The 19,932-nt window shown below is 38.9% G+C and overlaps 1 protein-coding gene across 1 annotated transcript in view; it reads right to left on the bottom strand.

The window, feature by feature from the left end:
- DNAH8 (dynein axonemal heavy chain 8) overlaps positions 1-19,932 on the bottom strand; it is a 328,140-nt gene that overhangs the window by 247,589 nt on the left and 60,619 nt on the right. The window contains exons 18-21 of the mRNA XM_082637824.1: positions 17,544-17,731; positions 12,847-12,927; positions 12,122-12,238; positions 11,215-11,334 (exon numbers count right to left, since the gene is read on the bottom strand). Coding sequence (XP_082493950.1) covers positions 11,215-11,334; positions 12,122-12,238; positions 12,847-12,927; positions 17,544-17,731 — 506 coding nt within the window. The remainder of the gene's footprint in view (positions 1-11,214; positions 11,335-12,121; positions 12,239-12,846; positions 12,928-17,543; positions 17,732-19,932) is intronic.

Below are 19,932 nucleotides of genomic sequence, written 5' to 3'. Positions count from 1 at the left end.
CTTCATCTTTTCTCAGACTCAGGGGAAACGGTGTTCCTCCTCCCACCTGAAGACACTCTCTGATTCTCCCCACCCCCACGAACTCTTCAGATTTTGCTCCATCATTCGCTCATTCCACCCTTTCTAATTTATTCAACACAGTGTTAAACTTTGGAATGACAATGGTGGTTGAGAGCCACTTCAGTCTAGCAAGGAAGACAAGTGTTAAGCAAGTGGACACTCACAGCTGATCATGGAAGATTGGACACACATGTTTATTTACACATCCCCTCCACTTGCTTTGAAATCCCCTAAGAAAGAAACCAGACTACTAGTCAAACATGACAGATTAAACACATATGTTTATCTTGGTACTCCCATGATATCTCTGGAAACCTAGACAAAACAACATAAAGTCAGCTTTTATGTTAAAAGAACAGGGTCACAGGAATAAGTGGGAAGATGCCACATAAATTCTTCTGTATGTTTCCAATACTATATAATAATAAAGTTAATGGAATTTGATAATTGGTGCTAGGACCATTGAATATCCACTTGCAAAATAATGAAACTAGATCCTTAGACCATACACAAAAACTAACTTAAAATGAAGCATTGATCTAAATGTAAGGGCGAGGGACTTCCCCGGTGGCGCAGTGGTGAAGAATCCGCCTGCCAATGCAGGGGACACGGGTTCGATCCCTGGTCCAGGAAGATCCCACATGCCGCAGAGCAACTAAGCCCTTGTGCCACAGCTACTGAGCCTGTGCTCTAGAGTCTGCGAGCCGCAACTACTGAAGTCCGTGCACCTAGAGCCCATGCTCCACAACAGGAGAACCCACCGCAATGAGAAGCCCACGCACCGCAACGAAGAGTAGCCCCCACTCGCCACAACTAGAGAAAGCCCGGGTGCAGCAACGAAGACCCAAAGCAGCCAAAAATAAATAAATAAATAAATAAATTTTTAAAGTAAATAAATGTAAGGGCAAAAACTATAAAACTCTTTACAAAAACATAAGCATGGATCTTCATGATCTTGGATTAGGCAAATTTTTCTTAGATATGACACCAAAGCAAAGCAACAGCAAAAAAATATATATAGATGAATTGGACATCATCAAAATTTAAAACTTTGGGGCTTCAAAGGACACCATCAAGAAAGTGAAAAGACAACCTACAGACTGGCAGAAAAATTTTGCAATCTGATACGGGACTAGTATCTAGAACATATAAAGAACTATCACAACTAAAACATAAAAAGACAGATCATCCAATTTTAAAATGAGCAAAGGATTTGAACAGACATTTCTAAAAGAAGGTACATAAAAGGTTAATAAGCACATGAAAAAGTGTTCGACATCACTAGCCATTAGGGAAATACAAATTTAAGCCACAATGAGATACTACTTTACTCCATTAGGAAGGCTATAATCAAAAACACAAATAATACGTGTTGGCAAGGATGCAGAGAACTTGGAACCCTCATACACTGCTGGTGGGAATGTAAAATAATGCAGCCACTTTGGAGAAGTCTGCCAGTTCTTCAAAGGGTTAAACTTGGAGTTAACATATGACCCAACAATTCCACTCCTAAATATACACCCAAGAGAAATGAAAACGTGTCCTTGCAAAACTTGTACATTTATGTTCACAGCAGCATTATTCATAATGGTCAAAAAGTGGAAACAACTTATATGTCCATCAACTGATGAATGGATAACTAAAACGTGGCCCATCCATACAATGCACTATTATTCAGCAGTAAAAAGAAATGTAGTACAGATACATGGGACAATATGAATGAACTTTGAAGACACTGTGCTAAGTGACAAAAGCGCCAGTCACAAAATACCACACACTATATGATTCCTTTTGTATGAAATGCCTACCATAAGCAAATCTGTAGAGGCAGAAAGTAGATTAGTGGCTGCCCAGGGCTAGGAGGGTTGAGAGGAAATTGGTAATGACTGCTAATGAGTATGGTATTTCTTTGGGGGTGATGAACAGTTCTAAAATTGACTGTGGTGATAGCTGCACAACTCTGTGAGTATACTAAAACCACTGAATTGTGCAATTTAAATGGGTGAATTATATGGTATGTGAATTATATCTCAATAAAGTTGTCAAAATAATAGCTAGTACCAGAAATAATTTGAAGCAGGAACTGGGGGAGGAAATGGAGGAGGGAAATGAGAGATGGGAAAGTGAAAGCAGCATGTGTGAGCATTTGGAGAAGTTTAGTTGTGAATAAGAAATGAAGAAGATATGAAAATGTTTTTGTTTGTTGGCAAAGAAAAGGGGAGAGTATATTAGACTACTGGTGGGAGGGGTCCCGTAGAGAGGACAAAGCTGAAGACCTAGAAGAGGAAGAAAGACTGGTGGAGTAAGGTTGCCAAGAAGGCAAAAAGGCATGGAATCTAGAGCCTGTGTGTGGAGAACCTCAAATTTGAAAAGAGCTGGGAACTTTCTCCATGGAATCAGAAGGAAAGAGTTGGATGCAGAAGCAGTCAGCAATGTACCAAGAGCTCTGGCTGTGCAGCTATTTATATGACTTTAATTCAGAAAACTATAAATAATCCCTGCAACTCTGTCAAGGCCATCTTGCCAGGCACTCCAGGTGCTGGTTATTCTCCGTTTGCCCCCTGCAACCCATTCTCAGCTCTTCTCTGCCCTGCTCTGTGCAGAGGGAAGCTGCCTCCTGGGGCTCCCTTATTCTCTGACTTCCAGTTGGGCTTGACCCAATGGGAAGCACTAGCAGAAGAAAAGAGAGCTGTAGGGCGGGTAATTCTCACTCCCTCCTTGGTAGAGGATGGTAGGGCTGCATCTCTGGTAGAGGCTGTGTCTCTTCACAAACTCAGCTCCTACGGGATGAGCCCTCCCATATGGTTCCCACTTTTACTGGATTCTGAAAGCACTGTTTCCTTTTTTGGTACCTTCAGCCCCAGCAGTGCTGATGACTCTCTCTCTTGCAACTCCTGAGGTGTCTCACCTTGCTGGGATCTTCACTGGCACTGTCCCATACACAATATTCCCAGCTCCATCCTAGTACCTGAACCCTGATCAAAGAACTCACATTCGGGCTTCCCTGGTGGCGTGGTGGTTGGGAGTCTGCCTGCCGATGCAGGGGACACGGGTTCATGCCCCGGTCCTGGAAGATCCCACATGTCGCGGAGCGGCTGGGCCCGTGAGCCATGGCCGCTGAGCCTGTGCGTCCGGAGCCTGTGCTCCGCGGTGGGAGAGGCCGCAGCAGTGAGAGGCCCATGTACCGCAAAAAAAAAAAAAAAAAAAAAAAGAACTCACATTTGGTCCTTGGTGAATTAGATCATCTCAGATAACCATGACAACTCACAATGCCATAAAAGCCAGGAGTAAGAAACTTAGATGTACACATTCCACTGCAAAGAAATTTCCTGTCTCAGTTGGTGACCCAGTGGCCCAGCCATCCTCTTTTGTTTAACAAGTGGCAAAATAATGCCATGGCACAACAGACTGCAAAAACTGCCTCTATATGGTGTCACTACCAGCTGGGGCCACACAAAGTAAAGCATCTCTTCTTGGGAAGGCTAACTAGTCATTGAAGATTAATAAGACCATTCCTACAAGTCAGTGAAGAACAGACTGCAACGCCGAGGAGTGGGCCGGGGATGGACCGGAAGGCAGCCAAACTGATTTTATGGGTGGGGAGGGGGGTGTTCCTATTTTTAAAAATTGAGATATAATTCATATAACACAGATATACCCTTGTAAAGTGCACAATTCATTGGTTTTTAGTATCTTCACAGAGCTGGGCAACCCATCACTGCTATCTAATTCCAGAACATTTTCATCACCCCAAAAGAATCCCCATACCCATTAGTCACTCCCCACTCCCCCATCTCCACCACCCTGGCAACCACTAATCTACTTTCTGTCTCCATGGAGCCAGGGTGATTTTGCTGATATAATTTTTAATACCTTTTCATGTATTTCCCGGTGTTTTCCTATCATAACTTGGATCGTAATATTTCCCTGAATTTTCTATTCCATTTGTATATCTACCAATATACAGGTATGTTAATCAGGGTCCAATAAGGAAAACAGATGCCACACCAGCTATTTTAACAGACAGAATGAGAAAATTTAATATAAAAAATTGGTTAAACAGCTATTAAAGGACCAAAAAGGCAAAAAGGGACACAGAGGTCACAGAGGGACAGTAACCGCAGGAAGCAGTGCCCGTTCCAGGGTGCGGGGGAGCCCACGGAGGAGGGTGCAGTTATTGGAACCTGGAACTGGGAAGTGAGGGAGGTGCCTGGCTAGCGCTGCTGGCTCAGAAGCTCAGAGAGGGACCTCCTGAAGCTGGTACATCTGAGAGGCACACAAGGCTGATTCCGGAAAGGCTGGAAAAAGCTAGGGCCTAGAACTAACAGCCACTGCCAGGGTGAAGAGCTATAGCTCATGTAAAGGTGTCCACAACAAGAGGCAAAACAGGAAAGAGCAAGCCCATTCTCTCTTGTCCAGCCTCCTATCACCCCCTCTGCAAAGCCTAAAAGGGAGCCAGCTGGCCAAGGATAAATGTAATTGGCAGAGTCCCATCCCCAGCATCATAGAGTAGGACAGATTTGAAGCTAACACAAGGTAGCTTTTTAATAATTAACATAATCTGTCCTACAACCACAATTAGGTGCTCCAAGATAAGGAGGACTTGTCATTACCGCAAATAGCCCTGATTCCCAGTATTGTCTGAAACCACTGGTTAGTGCAAACTAAATGTGTCCCCCAAAATTAGCGTTATATATAGCATGTTTCCAAAACTGATTTCTGCCCAAAGTGTTATCCAACTTGCTTTGTCATTACATATGTTATTCTGTCTTCACTGTAATGGTCCACCTAGTGATAGGCTCGTGGGAAGGCAGCTCATGTGTTACTAGATCTTAGATCCCTCTAGGGCAAGTGACTGGGGCATACTGATTGACAAAGGTGCTCTTCAAAGTTCCACTTCCTGTGTTTTGACTTGTGCCATCAATGTAACCACCACATTCACACTCAGTCACCTTTAATCTATCCTAATTTGCCTCATTTGTGTGATTTATTTCTTTTTCTATGCACATGAAAGTTTTTTGTTCGTATGTTCAAAGTAAATTTTCTTTGGTAGTGTGAATTTCACCCCACTGAGCAGTGGATAGTGTCAGAACAGTTATGTGCACATACTAATAGAAATGATTTTCATTATAAAGGGGACAAAATGAAGGAAACCAATGTAGAAATTTCTCTACTCCTTCATATGCTGTCCGTTTATAAGTAAGATCTGGTATGAAGTATATACAGTCAGATTCTAGAATGAGTGAGAAGAAAATGACAAGGAGGAAATTACCCCTCATCCCCAGGCAGGAAACGGGAGACTTTTCTGGAAAATTTCAATTGGTGAAAAAAGACCCACACAGCATTTGAAGGGCTCTCCCTCCTAGAATAACATGGAGCCCAGGAAATAGGTCAGACTCTATTTGCCAACTCAAGAAATAGTACCCCAAGTATATTAGTTAGAGATGCAGAAATAATACTATAAGAATAGTTAAAAGTTAACAGTGAGTGCCTTTCCTAGCACCTAGGTTGTGATCTCCAAATACTATTTTCCACAAGTAACACTGAAAGGAATGAGGGCTGACTAGAAAAATTAGTAATCCCAGATCTGGGGCAGGAAATGTGCAAGATAAGCCTAAGATTTCCTACGGTTCCAGGAAGCAAGAAAGCTTTCAAAGACTACTGGAGTCATATCAAAAACATAGAAGCCAGCCTGTAGTATTCCACTGGACAAAGATGAGAAAATTTAAACATAAAAAAGAATGACTGCAATAGACTGAATCCCTCAAATATATAATAATCCATATATTCATAACGATCTTTAAATAATTTAAACTGCAATGGGTATTTTAGAAGTTGCTAGTGAGCCAACTCATTATTTTGAAAACTGGTATATAAAAGGAAAACTGAAGCATTGAAGTTGACCTTTCTGTACAAACATTATTTCACAGTAACCAACCAGATAATGAGGGAAATTTCTTCTTTATAGAAATATTTTATCCATAAATGCTAAAATTAGAAAATCAACATTTTGCAATCTCTAGGCAACAATAATGGCTCTAGGCAATAATAATCAAAGGCTGCTAAACTCTTCAGGTGAAAGGTTGGTGGGAAACTTTATAATAATGGATAAAGCTGACTGCACCTCAGCCCACTAATTAATCTTAATATCAAGAAAAGGGAAACAGCCTGATAAAATGTGCCTCCTGATGTGATGCAATAGGAAGTACACAGTGTCACCTGTGAACTACTCAGTCAGGAAAAGGGAAAGTAACTGAACCTGAACTGAATCAATCCTCCAGAGCTAATTACAATATACAGGAAACTCAGGGGATAGAAGAATATGTTAAATCATACTACTAGGATATGATCAGCAAGATTTAGAACATGGAAAATTCTATAGGACAAATGATCCCATTTCTTCAACAAATGAAGAGCATAAAAAGAAGGAAGGTGGCAAAAAAAAACCCAAAAAACTTGAATAGACATTTCCCCAGAGAAATATACAAATGGCCAATAAAAACATGAAAAGATGCACAGCATCAGTAGTCATTAGGAAAAGGCAAATCAAAACCACAATGAGGGCTTCCCTGGTGGCGCAGTGGTTGAGAGTCCGCCTGCCGATTCAGGGGACACGGGTTTGTACCCCGGTCTGGGAAGATCCCACATGCCGCGGAGCGGCTGGGCCCGTGAGCCATGGCCGCTGAGCCTGCGCGTCTGGAGCCTGTGCTCCGCAACGGGAGAGGCCACAACAGTGAGAGGCCTGTGTATCGCAAAAAAAAAAAAAAAAACCACAATGAGACTTCATACCCATTCAGATTATTATGAAAAATGCTTTAATTTTTTAAAATGGAAAATAACAACTGTCAACAAGCAGGTGGAGAAATTGGAACCCTTGTTGTGCATTGCTGGTGGGAAGGTAAAATGGTATGGCCACCGTGGAAAAGTATCTGGTGATTTCTCAAAAGCTAAACGTAGAATTACCATGTGATCCAGTAATTCCACTCTGAGTATATATCCAAAAGAATTGAAAGTAGGGACTCAGATAATTATATACTAGTGCTCATACTAGCTTAATTCACAATAACTAACCCAAATGTCTACCAACAGATGAATGGATAAACACAATGTGGCATATCTATACAATGGAATATTATCCAGCTCTAAAAAGGAATCAAATTCTGATACATGTTCCAACATGGATTAACCTTGTGCTAAGTGAAATAAGGCAGATACAAAAGGACAATGTTGTATGATTTCACTTACATGACATACATAGAATAGGCAAATTCATAAAGATAGAAAGTAGAATAGAGGTTACCACAGTCTGGGGTGGAGGGGAGGGAAATGGGAAATTATTGTTTAATAGGTACAGAGCTCCTGCGTAGATGATAATAAAAAGTTCTAGAAGCAGATGGTGGTAATGGTTACAGAACACTATGAATGTACTTAATGCCACTGAACTGTACACTAAAAAAATGGTTAAAATTATAAATTTTGTGTTATGTATATTTTACTGCAATACAAAAGGTACAAGCAAAGAAAGGGGAGAGGATAAAAAGAAACTTAAGAGGTATATGAATCAATTGCAGTGTGTGAACCTGTTTGGTTCCTAATTCAAACACATCAACTCTAAAAAGAAAGTTTCTATGAAAGTTAAATATATTCATGATCTATGACTATGACCCAGCCATTTCACTGATGGGAATATATCCACCAAAATAGGTGCTTAGGTTCACACAAAAAAAAACCATGTACAAGAATGCTCAGTGTATAATTAAGAGCTATGAACTATCCAAATGCCTTCAACAGTAGAACAGATACATAAATTGAAATAAACTCAGAAATTTAAATACTAGTCAGCAATGAATGAGAATGAAAGAACCCACTATTGCACACAGCTACACAGATGAATCTCACAGACCCTGAGCAAAATAAGCCAGACATAAAGAATATGTGTGGGACTTCCCTGGCTGTCCCGTAGTAAAGACTTTGCCTTCCCGTGCAAGGGGTGTGAGTTCGATCACTGGTCAGGGAAGCTAAGATCCCACATGCCTCGTGGGCAAAAAACCAAAACATAAAATAGAAGCAATATTACAACAAATTCAATAAAGGCTTTAAAAATGGTCCACATCAAAAACAAAAAACTTTGAAAAAAAAGAATATATGCTGCATGATTCCACTTATGTGAAGTTCAAAAACAGGTAAAGCTAATATACAGTGACAGAAGCCAAAATGGTGATTACTTTGGGGTAGAGGATGTTTGTTGCCTGGAATGGAGCAGGAGGGAATCATTTGCAGTGAAGAAATGTTCAATATGTTGCTCTTGGATTGGGACTTCCCTGGTGGTCCAGTGGTAAAGAATCCGCCTTACAATGCAGGGAACACAGATTCGAACCCTGGTTAGGGAACTAGGATCCCACATACCATGGGGCAACTAAGCCCATGCACCACAACTACTGAGCTCGTGCGCCTCAACTAGAGAAGAGAAAACCCACATGCCACAACTAGAGAGAAGCCTGTGCACTGTATGCCTCAACGAAGATCCTGTGTGCCACAACTAAGACCTGATGCAGCCAAAAATAAATAAATTAATAATAAATAAATCTTTAAAAAATATATCTTGCTCTTGGAGAAGGTTACTACGGTGTGTCATATGTAAACATTCACAGAATAGTGCACTTAAGATTTGTGCAATCTGCTGTATACACATTATATCTCAAAAAAAAAAAATAGACATAGGCCTAAAATGAAAAGTAAGCTGAAGCTACAACTTTTGTAGTTTTTTTTCCCATAACCAAAAAACCACCTGAGGCCTTAGATCCTTTCACAAGGGTAGGAGGTTGGAACCCTTCCCCTCCCCCCACATGTCCCCAGGCAAATCAAGGGCTGCGGTCTCAAGCACAGTTAGCAATCTTGGTTGAGGCTCTGGGGTAGACAGACAACGTCTCCCTTGGAAATTTACAACCACTAGCTCACCTCACACAGTTTTAGCACTTGAGATTATATCTATACTACCTTGGAGTTTTGGAAATTCTATCGTCTGAGAAACTAACTCAAACTATCGACTGAGTTGGTAAAACTCCTAGGTACCACACAGGAGCAAATAAAAAGAGACAGGCTCTCAACTAAACAGACATGTGCAAATTAGCTCACAATCCAAAATATTAAAAACATGAAGACACAAGGCATCCTGAGCAAGATTTGACAGAGACAGCAAAGAGCAGAATTAGACCTCCAATTTCTTCAGATAATGGGACTGTAAAATATACTTTAAATATCTAAATGAAGAAGTAGAATTTAAAAAAGAGAAAGGAAGAAGATTATATAAAAGACCACATACATTTGAAAAAGTAACTTCAAGAAACAGATAAGTAAATTTGGGTAAATAGAAAATTCAAAGTAAGAGGGTAGAGAGTAGAAGTATATCCAAATATACTGATAGGATAAATGTGAATAGACTAAAATTACCAATTTTTCAAAAACAGATTTTTCAGAGTAGATTAAAAGCAAAATCCAGCTAAATGTTCTTTACAAAAGAAAACCTAAAATAGGAGAACCCAGAAAGGTTGAAAATAACAGAATACAGGAAGATATATCTGGATAATAATAACCAAAAACAGCTGGTGTAACTACACTGATAGCAAACAAAATAGACTTTAAGGATAAAAAGCTTAACAATGATAAAAGAGAAAAATGGCCAGGAAGATATAATCATTGTAAACTTGCATACTCTGAACACAGGATGTTAAAATTGGTCACTTAGTGCCGTCTCCGTTACAGACAAGGCCCCAATGCTGAGAACAAATGCTTTTAAGATCTTACACATTATGAAAAAGGCAGTTTATCCAAAGGTAGCAGGGGAGGTAACCCTCAGCACATTGCCCACCTTGAGGTTATAGAAGGGAAGTTTGATCATTGATAGAGATTTGGTAGAAATAAGTGAAGGGAATTTCAAAAGAGCTACTCAGAGACCTTGATCCATGACCTCTACAATCTGGGAATAGAGGGGCTTCCCCATGCCTAAGTAGTCCTGAAACAAGAGGCTGGCTGGCTGCCCAAAAGGCACAGAAAGGTGTCCTGGGAAGAAGAAGCTGCACATCCATAGAAAGACAGACAAAGGCACCTGTTTCCCATGGGTCAGGTTAGATCCCTTGAGATGGAGCCATCCTTGGTTGTCTTGAAAAGGACATTAGCAAGGTGACCCAAACCAGCAACATGGGTGTAGCTGAAGCACAAGGCAGGCAAAAAAGAAAAATGCCTTCACTTTATGTTTTGAACAAAACATAAAATAAGTGCTTTTGAGAAAGACTGTGTTATGTGCCAGGTCTCAAAAATGATTAGACAGGGTTCCTGTCTTTGTGCTTTTGAGCCAATGGAGGATAAATAGGTAATCAAATAAGATCACTATAATGTGATGCTGAGGAGGTTAGGTGGGTGCCACTGCCATTGAAGGATTTAAGCTGGAGAGTTTCCACCATCAGCTTTGGTGGCAAGGTGGAGGATGATGGATATGATGGGGCCAAATATGGGGGCAGAGAAACCAGTTAGATCACAACATCACATGCTAAACTCAAATGAGCATTAAAAGCCTGATCTGGAGTTCAGGCTTTTTGAGCATGAGCTACACGTTCTCCTTGCATGGCCCTTGCGATAAACCTTTCTCTGCTCAAAAAATAAATAAATAAAAGCGTGACCTAAGAAAAGGGTAGTAGGTATGGAAAAGAAGAGGCAATTCAAGCAGAATCTTAGTAAGAGGCAAAACCTGGCTAAGCCCTAAAAGACTGACTGGGTTTGGGGATGGAAGTGAGGAAAGGAGGCTGGATGACACCCAGGTGTATGGATGACTTAAGGGGAAAGGATGTGGTAGTTAAAACCATGAGTGTAGATGATATTGCCCTGGGAACATGCACAGAGGAAGAAGAGCAGTGAGCACTGACAGGACCCAAGGGGACTCCAGCATGAGGCTGAGGACATTTTTAAGATAATGTCTAAGGTGTGACCCTGGGCTTGAGCTGTTCATACCTTATAAGTCTTTGGAGCTGAGGATGTCCCAAAAGCCCCCAGAATGTCTAAATGCCACGGACAGAGATTTCTACTTTTAGATTGCAAATTCACATTTTAGGTTTATGAGCCAATATTTCTATGAATAAAATATAATATATAAATGCATACCTCATTGAGTGTCAACATATCTTCTACTTTGGTAGCACCGCTTTCTGGCAGGGAAATTAACACTGTTTGGGCTATCTCCTTTAGAACTGTATCAATATGCATTTCACACAAGTCATTGATCTACCAATGAGAAAACACACATAGAAGAAAAATCCTCTTTCATCCAAAATGCCCTTGAGTTATAAATTGATTTAGAGGGCTATATCTGGAAACTTGCATCCTTAGCCAAGCAAAATTTGGTGGGCATTTTAGGAGTACATCTGTGCTTGACATGGAACTGAAGTTTAATTGAGCAGCAACATGTGCCATAACCTCATATGCGTTATGTCCTTCAGTCCTATCCCAGTTTTACAGCTAGAGAAACCAAGGCTCAGATAAGTCAAGTAACCCAGGGAGGAACACACAGCTGGTGAAAGTCAAAGAATCCTACCTCGGTTTATCTGACTCCCAAGCCTCTGGGTTTTGTCTATAACACTATGCTGCCACCACAGACAGACTAGCACATCTAAAAAGATATGCATGTTTCATGTAGCAAACATATCAGAAATCAATAGACAGTCTCCAACTGGATGACTACTTCATCTAATTAACATTAGATACCTTAAAATGTAAGCACTCCATCCTGCCATCTTCCACAGTCTACAACTATTCCATTTTCTAAACTACGCTGTGGTGTTGAACCATCATTTTAACATATTAAAGGCAAGATAATTTGGGGACAAGAACGAGGCAACCCTAAATGAAAAGGCCCCAAATCAGATAAAGAAAAATAAAGCTTTTTTTTTAACATAATGGATGTTCTTTTAGTTAAAAGTCACACCCTTTAAAGAGCTTTCATAGATAATCAAACCATTACTTACAGCCTGAGTATTAATGTATGTAGTTTTAAAAAATGTATCCATCATACCTTCTTTAAGAGTTGATTGAACATATCCAAAACTGAGTCAACTTCTTGAAAAAAGCTTTCTAGTGTTAAAGATGACCATGTCAATATTGTGAGCCCTTGTCTCAACACAGATTCCACCTAGAAAAAGAGAAAAACAGTTTCCATTATTAAAAAGGAGCATCTGCATTTATTAAAAAGGCTGCCTGGGCTTCCCTGGTGGTGCAGTGGTTGAGAGTCCGCCTGCCGATGCAGGGGACACGGGTTCGTGCCCCTGTCCAGGAAGATCCCACATGCTGCGGAGCGGCTGGGCCCGTGAGCCATGGCCGCTGAGCCTGTGCGTCCGGAGCCTGTGCTCCGCAACGGGAGAGGCCACAACAGTGAGAGGCCCGCGTACCGCAAAGAAAAAAAAAAGGCTGCCTTTTATTACCTGGAAATATTATAGGCTGTATTTCCTTAATTCTATTTCCCCTCCATTATACCTAGTAAAGGTGACATTTTGTTTTTAATCATCTTTGGCTGTCCATAAAGCAATCATGGATTCTTAGAAAGTGCTCATTATTTAGATTTGTTTTTCAAAGGCAACAAAACTTAAGACAAGAAATCATCCTGTAGGGAAAATAGAGCTATAAAGTTGAAGTAGAAAGAGGGTTTTGGCAAGAATAGATGTTCTAAAATCTATTATCTATAGAACTGGAATCAAATTTTAAATGACAGGGAAGTCAATATAAACCTTCAATATTACCAACCTTTTTCACTTTAGGGGTCATCAGATTGACAAACACAGGAGGCACTTGCTGACATAACTCATCATAATACTGCAGAAGACCCTGTTAAAAGTCAAAATGGCATGTTTTACTTTATTTTAAAGCAATAGTCATATTTTGATTCATACTCAGAAGGTTTCATTTTACCTGTTTCCTCATAGCCCTGAAAGATGGAGGCTGACTATTTATACTAATTTGCTGTACTTTTTCCTCACCTGTAAATTACCTGAGCATCCCCTTTAAACAGTAAGTCATTGGAGATTCCTAGATTTACATTTTTCATAATTACTATTTGTCTTTCTAGATTTATGCCATTTTAAATGGTTTGGACAATTATTTTTTCATTATGTCTGTCATTACACATTATCACCCTTTCTGTTCCCTGTCTTCTGACATATTACAGCATACTTATCACTGATGCCACACTTGCTTTCTTGAATCAGAATAAATGTACACACAAAGCTATTCTATTTTCTTTTAGATATTTTTTACAGATGAACCATGATGATCAATTTTTTTTACCATTTTGTAACTTATTGCACTGTGATGGGAGATGTGGTTTCAAGTTAATTCTTCCCCAAATTAATAATATTAAACTGTTGCAATGTTTACTTAATAGTTTCAAAGTTATTAATTCCTTTCCTCCTTTTCTCTTACTTGTAGTTGAACTTTTATTTACACTTGACACTTGGCAAAGGACTTTGACTTTCATAATATTATTCAATACTAACTAAAATCCTGTAAGATTCAATGCATGTGATATTAACCTCAATTTATAAACAGTACTTTGACATTCAGTCATGTAAAGTCGCAACTAACCAGTACGAAAACCTAGGGCTTTTGATACTGAAGCCAAGTTTTCACAATGCCAACGTTCCTCTGAGGTTTTTTAAAGGAACATTTATTTATTTATTTACTGGCTGCATTGAGTCTTCCTTGCTGCACGTGGGCTTTCTCTAGCTGTGGTGAGCGGGGGCTACTCTTCGTTATGGTGCACAGGCTTCTCATTGCGGTGGCTTCTCTTGTTGCGGAGCATGGGCTCTAGGTGTGCGGGTTTCAGTAGTTGTGGCTTGCAGGCTCTAGAGAGCAGGCTCAGTAGTTATGGCGCATGGGCTTAGTTGCTCCACAGCATGTGGGATCTTCCTGGACCAGAGATCGAACCCATGTCCCCTGCATTGGCAGGCGGATTCTTAACCACTACGCCACCAGGGAAGTCCAGGTTTTTAAATATATGTATATGTGTGTGTATATATATGTATATAATATTTTGGTAAGAGCTAAAACTATTAAATTCCTAGAACAAAGCATATGCATACATCTTTTTGACCTTGGATTCAGCAATGATTTCTTAGAAATGATACTAAAGTCACAAGGGACAAAAGATAAAGTAGATAAATTGGACTTCATCAAATTTTAAAATGTTTGTGCTTCAAAGGATACTATGAAGAAAATGAAAAGAGGGGGCTTCCCTGGTAGCACAGTGGATAAGACTCTGCGCTCCCAATGCAGGGGGCCTGGGTTTGATCCCTGGTCAGAGAACTAGATCCCACATGTAGGCCGCAACTAAGAGTTTGCATGCCACAACTAAGGAGTCTGCATACCACAGCTAAGAAGCTGGCAAGCTGCAACTAAGGAGCCAGTGAGCTGCAACTAAGGAGCCCTGGAGCCGCAACTAAGGAGCCCACCTGCTGCAACTAAGACCCAGTGTAACCAAATAAATAAATAAATATTTTTAAAAAGCAAACCATTCTTGATTTGCTTGGTTTATAAAAAAAAGAAATAAAAAAACCCACAGAACAGAAGAAAATATCTGCAAATCATATATCTGATAAAGGATTTGAATGTATAATGAATTTTCACAACTCAATAATAAAAAAGACAAATAACTCAATTTTTAAAGGGGTAGCGATTCGAATAGACACTCCGCCAAAGACCTACAAATGGCCAATATGCACATGAAAACATCCTGAACATCAACAGCCATGAAGAAATGCAAATCAAAACCACACGGAAATACCATTTCACATCCAAATGATGTTTAAATGAAAAAGACAGACAGTAAGAAGTGTTGGCAAGGATGTGGAGAAAGTGGAACCATCATCCACTGCCGGTGCACATATAAAATAATGCATGCAGCCTTTTTGGAAAACAGAGTGTGTCAGTTATTCAAAATGTTAAACATAGAGTTACAAAGTTAATGAAACCCAGCAATTTCACTCCTTGTTTATATTCCTAAGAGAATGAAAACATATGTCCACCCAAAAGCTTGTATACAAATGTTCACAGCAGCATAACTCATAATGCAAAAAAGTGAAAACAACCCAGATGTCCATCAACAGATGAACGGATGCCTAAAATGTGGTATAACCACACAATGGAATATTATTTAGCCATAAAAAAGAATGAGGTACGGATCCATGGAACAATATGAATGAACTTTGAAAATATTGTGCTAGGTTAAAGAAGCGAATCACAAAACACCACATATTGAATGATTCCATTTGTATGAAATGCCCAGAATAGGCAAATCCATAGAGATAGTAAGTAGATTAGTGGTTGTCAGGGGAAGATGTAGAAAGAGTGGGGGGAACATGGGGAGTGACTGCTAACGGATATGGGGCTTCTTTTGGGAATGATGAAAATGTTCTAAAATTGATGATGATTGTGCAAGTGTGTGAATATACTAACACCATTAAATTGTACACTTAAAATGGATAAATTGTATGTTATGTGAATTATATCTCAATAAGCTTGCTATTTTTAAAAAATGGTTTTGAGAATCTCTATTCTAATACTCTGATCTTTTTTGTTGTTGCTCCATTTTATACCACAATGTTGAAAATCATTTTCCACTCATGTCATTTTACAGTCATCCTACTTCATTAATTTATATCTTACTAGTATCATTAAACATATTATAAAATATAATGCACTTAATCTATAAAATTATAATATTAAGAATTTTTTAAACTCACTATTCATCATTGTTGTTATCCAGAAGTCTAAATCTGATTTCTGATAATCCTTTCACTTCCTTCCCTTTTGTTTGCATGTCAGTATTTTAATGCTATCAAGAATTGACAATGGAACAGAATAGAGCCCAGAAATAAACCCAGGCATATATGGTCAATTCATTTACAAACAACCTAGAGTATACTAAGAAGTCAAAAATATTCAGTGGTGAAAGGACAATCTCTTCACTAAATGGTATTGGGAAAACTGGACAGCCACATGCAAAAGAATAAAACTGGACCACTATCTTATACTGTACACAAAAATAAACTCAAAATGGATTAAAGACTTAAATTTAAGACCCGAAACCATAAAACTCCTAGAAGTAAACATAGGGGGTAAACTTCTTGACATCAGTCTTGGCCATGATTTTTTTGGATTTAACACCAAAAGCACGAGTAGCAAAAGCAAAAATAAATAAGTGAGACTACATCAAACTAAAAAACTTCCTCATTTTGTTTTTGTCAACTAAATGAAAAGACAACCTATGGTAAAATACTTACAAATCATATATGTGATAAGGGGTTAATATCCAACATACATAAAGAACTCACAAAACTCAATAGCAAACAATCCAGTTAAAACATGGGCAAAGGAACTGAATAGATATTTTTCTGAAGAAGACATAAAAATGGCCAATAGGAACATTAAAAATTGTTCACCTTCATTAATCACCAGGGAAATGCAAATCAAAACCATAGTGAGATACCACCTCACAACTATCAGAATAGCTATTATCAAAAAAAGATAACAAATAACAAATGCTGGTGAGGATGTGGAGAGTAAGGAACCCTCAGGCACTGTTGGTGGGAATGTAAACTGGTGCAATCATTATGGAAAACAGTATGGAGGTTCCTCAAAAAACTAAAGTAGAACTACCATTTGATCCAGCAATTCCACGTCTGGAATTTTATCCAAAGAATATAAAAATACTAATTTGAAAATATATATGCACTCCAATGTTCATTGCAGCATTATTCACAATAGCCAAAATATGGAAACAACCATCCATCAATGGATGAAGGGATAAAGAGGTGATATATACACACTGGAATATTATTCAACCATGAGAAAGAAGGACATCCTGCCATTTGTGACAACATGGATGGGCCTTGAGGGCATTGTGCTAAGTGAAATAAGTCAGACAGAGGAAGACAAACTGTATAATATCACTTATATGTGGAATCTAAAAAATCCAACACAGAGTAGAAAAGTAGTTGTCAGGGGTAGGGGAAATAGGGAGGTATTAGTAAAAAGGTACAAACTTTCAGCTATAAGACAAATAAGATATGAGAATCTAATGTATAACATGGTGACTAGTTGATAACACTGTTATCATACAATTGGAATCTGCTAAGAGAGTAGAACTTAAATGTTCTCACCAACATATATATAGTGATGATGTGTTAGTTAACTGACTAGATGGAAGGAATCCTTTCACAATATATATGTATATCAAATCATCACAATGTACACTTTAATTATCTTACAATTTTATTTGTCAATTAACCCTCAATGAAGCCGAAAAAATTAAAAGAATCAACATAATAACAAATTTCTCCCCAATGCTGTGTTAGCACAACTGCAAAGGTATCTTTTTCTTTAAAAAAAAATACAAAAAAAAAAAAACCTCTTTCAGAATAACTAGAAAATAGAATCCATCTTACCTGCAAGTACAATTTATCTCCTTTCAATTTACTTTCCAATTGTAGCAATCTCTTTGCCTGTTCTGGTACATCCAGCTTCATTTTTATCATGCATTTACTTTCCCGAACAACTTCCAAAATTTTGGGATCAAAATTAACCAGCAACTTCCCTGTTTCTGGATGTCGCACAAAAAGTGTGGCTTGCAAAGCTACAAATAAACAATTATTGACATAACTTATTCTAGATTTCTGTTATTCTAGATTTCTGCTTCCAGCCCTGTTTACATGCCTGTCTTCACCATTGAACTACTGACTTCTTAAGAATAGAAGAATAGTTTTGGATATCCCAGGTGCTAAGGCACAGTATCTGATACACAGTCAATGCTCAAAACTTAGATAAACAAATGCAGAGTATCTGCAAACTATAAAATCAGATCCAGAGAGGTAAAAATGGACCAAGAATGGTTAGCCTTTGTGCTATGAACTGTGATACTTTTCTAAGTGGGTCTAAAAGGGCTGTAATACAATGTCAGTTTATTTTTATGGATTGTGATTTAACCTCTGGGAGAGAGAACTGGAAGATGCGCCCAACTACAAAATATGACACACTTCATAGATTTCAAACCCTTTTCTACACCTAACTCCAAAGTGGCTTCTTTAAGGAGGTTTATCTGACTTAAATCGATAACTAGGCTCAATATCAGTAAGAAATATTTATTAAACACCATTGAGTTGTGAACTCCTAGAATGTAGAGGAAGATATTTTTTAGCCTACATCTGAGTTACTACATGAACATCATTCATATAAATAGGCACTTTCAGACATGTTTTTTATTGAGAATTGAAATACATAATCCCAAATGGCTCATGCTGAATAGTCTTAGATCATTTGTTATCCTAACATGAATTACTTCTAGAGGCATAATAATAACACACTTATAGACTAGTATGTGTCAGCCTGAGTTGCATTTTATATTAACAAACACTGATAACATGAGAATTTGACATGTATCTTCCAAGCCTCACATTACTTCACAGACTATGGCCACATCAAATTTCTAGTAAAGCAAAATAGACTGTATATCCCTTTGAAGTTTGACTTTTACTCAACAAATAAAATTAGTCTTGATATGATTCTTAATGATGCTGGTTTCATGAAGATTTCAACTAAAAACTTTACCTAATTCGTTTGGAATCTTTTTAAAATTTGGCTAGAAATCATTTATCCTCCCAAGTAAATTCCAAAATAACGTTGGGACATTCCAGTAATGAAATTTGTGTTCCTCAAGACAGTTCTGAGCTTCCTTGACAGGACAAAATGGTCAGCAAGACCACTAATAATAATGACAGCCAGGGCTTCCCTGGTGGCGCAGTGGTTGAGAATCTGCCTGCTAATGCAGGGGACACGGGTTCGAGCCCTGGTCTGGGAGGACCCCACATGCCGCGGAGCAACTAGGCCCGTGAGCCACAACTACTGAGCCTGCGCGTCTGGAGCCTGTGCTCCACAACAAGAGAGGCCACGATAGTGAGAGGCCCGCGCACTGCAATGAAGAGTGGCCCCCACTCACCGCAACTAGAGAAAGCCCTCGCACAGAAACGAAGACCCAACACAGCAAAAGTAAATAAATTAATTAATAAATTCCTATCCCCATTATCTTCAAAAAAAAAAAAATGACAGCCAGGAAGTCTGCCAGGACTGAGTGAACATTCTATGTGAATCATCATTAAAGAAACTTTATACAGCAAATCAAAAGGAGGCCAATACTAGTTCTCCAATTATTATTCCAAGTTTCTATATGGTTAAGTATAGTTACATCAATATTAACAACAGGAAGCTTTCCAGAGCAATTCATTTCCACTAGCCTGTGTTCACATGAAAGGCATGTTTGAATCCTGGCCCTGCCACTTCCTAGCTCTGTGATCTTGGGCAAGTTGCTTAACTTCTCAGTACCTCAGTTTCCTCATCTGTAAAATGAGGATAATAATAATTCCTCAGAGGGTTGCCATGAGAATCAAAGGAGGTTGTATATGTAAAGTGCTTAGACACAGCCTGGCATATGATAAATATTATATAAATGTTAACTATGACTGTTATTGAAAGGACACAAAGATGAAACAGACAGAGAGAGTATTCCTGGAATGTGTAGGGGAGATAAGACAGATCTATAAAGCAACAAATGTCATGATAAAGTGCGGGGGGGCCTCTGGAGGAGGAAGACATTATTATCGGCCAGGAAGAATAAAGAAGGGCCTTATAGATCAGGGGATTGTTGAATTTTTCATGGAATGTGTGCAGATATGAGAAAAAATCAGCAAGACAAAAACAATTTAGAAAAGTGCATAGTATTGTAGAAGCAAAACAGTACATGCTTCATATTTCAATTGCTAAAAATGCTCTTTGCTCTCTTCT

Source organism: Mesoplodon mirus, assembly GCF_964341445.2.
Source record: "Mesoplodon mirus genome assembly, chromosome: 12".
Lineage (NCBI taxonomy): Eukaryota > Metazoa > Chordata > Mammalia > Artiodactyla > Ziphiidae > Mesoplodon > Mesoplodon mirus.
Note: the sequence above shows the minus strand (reverse complement) of the source record. Positions and strands in the feature narration are given on the sequence as shown.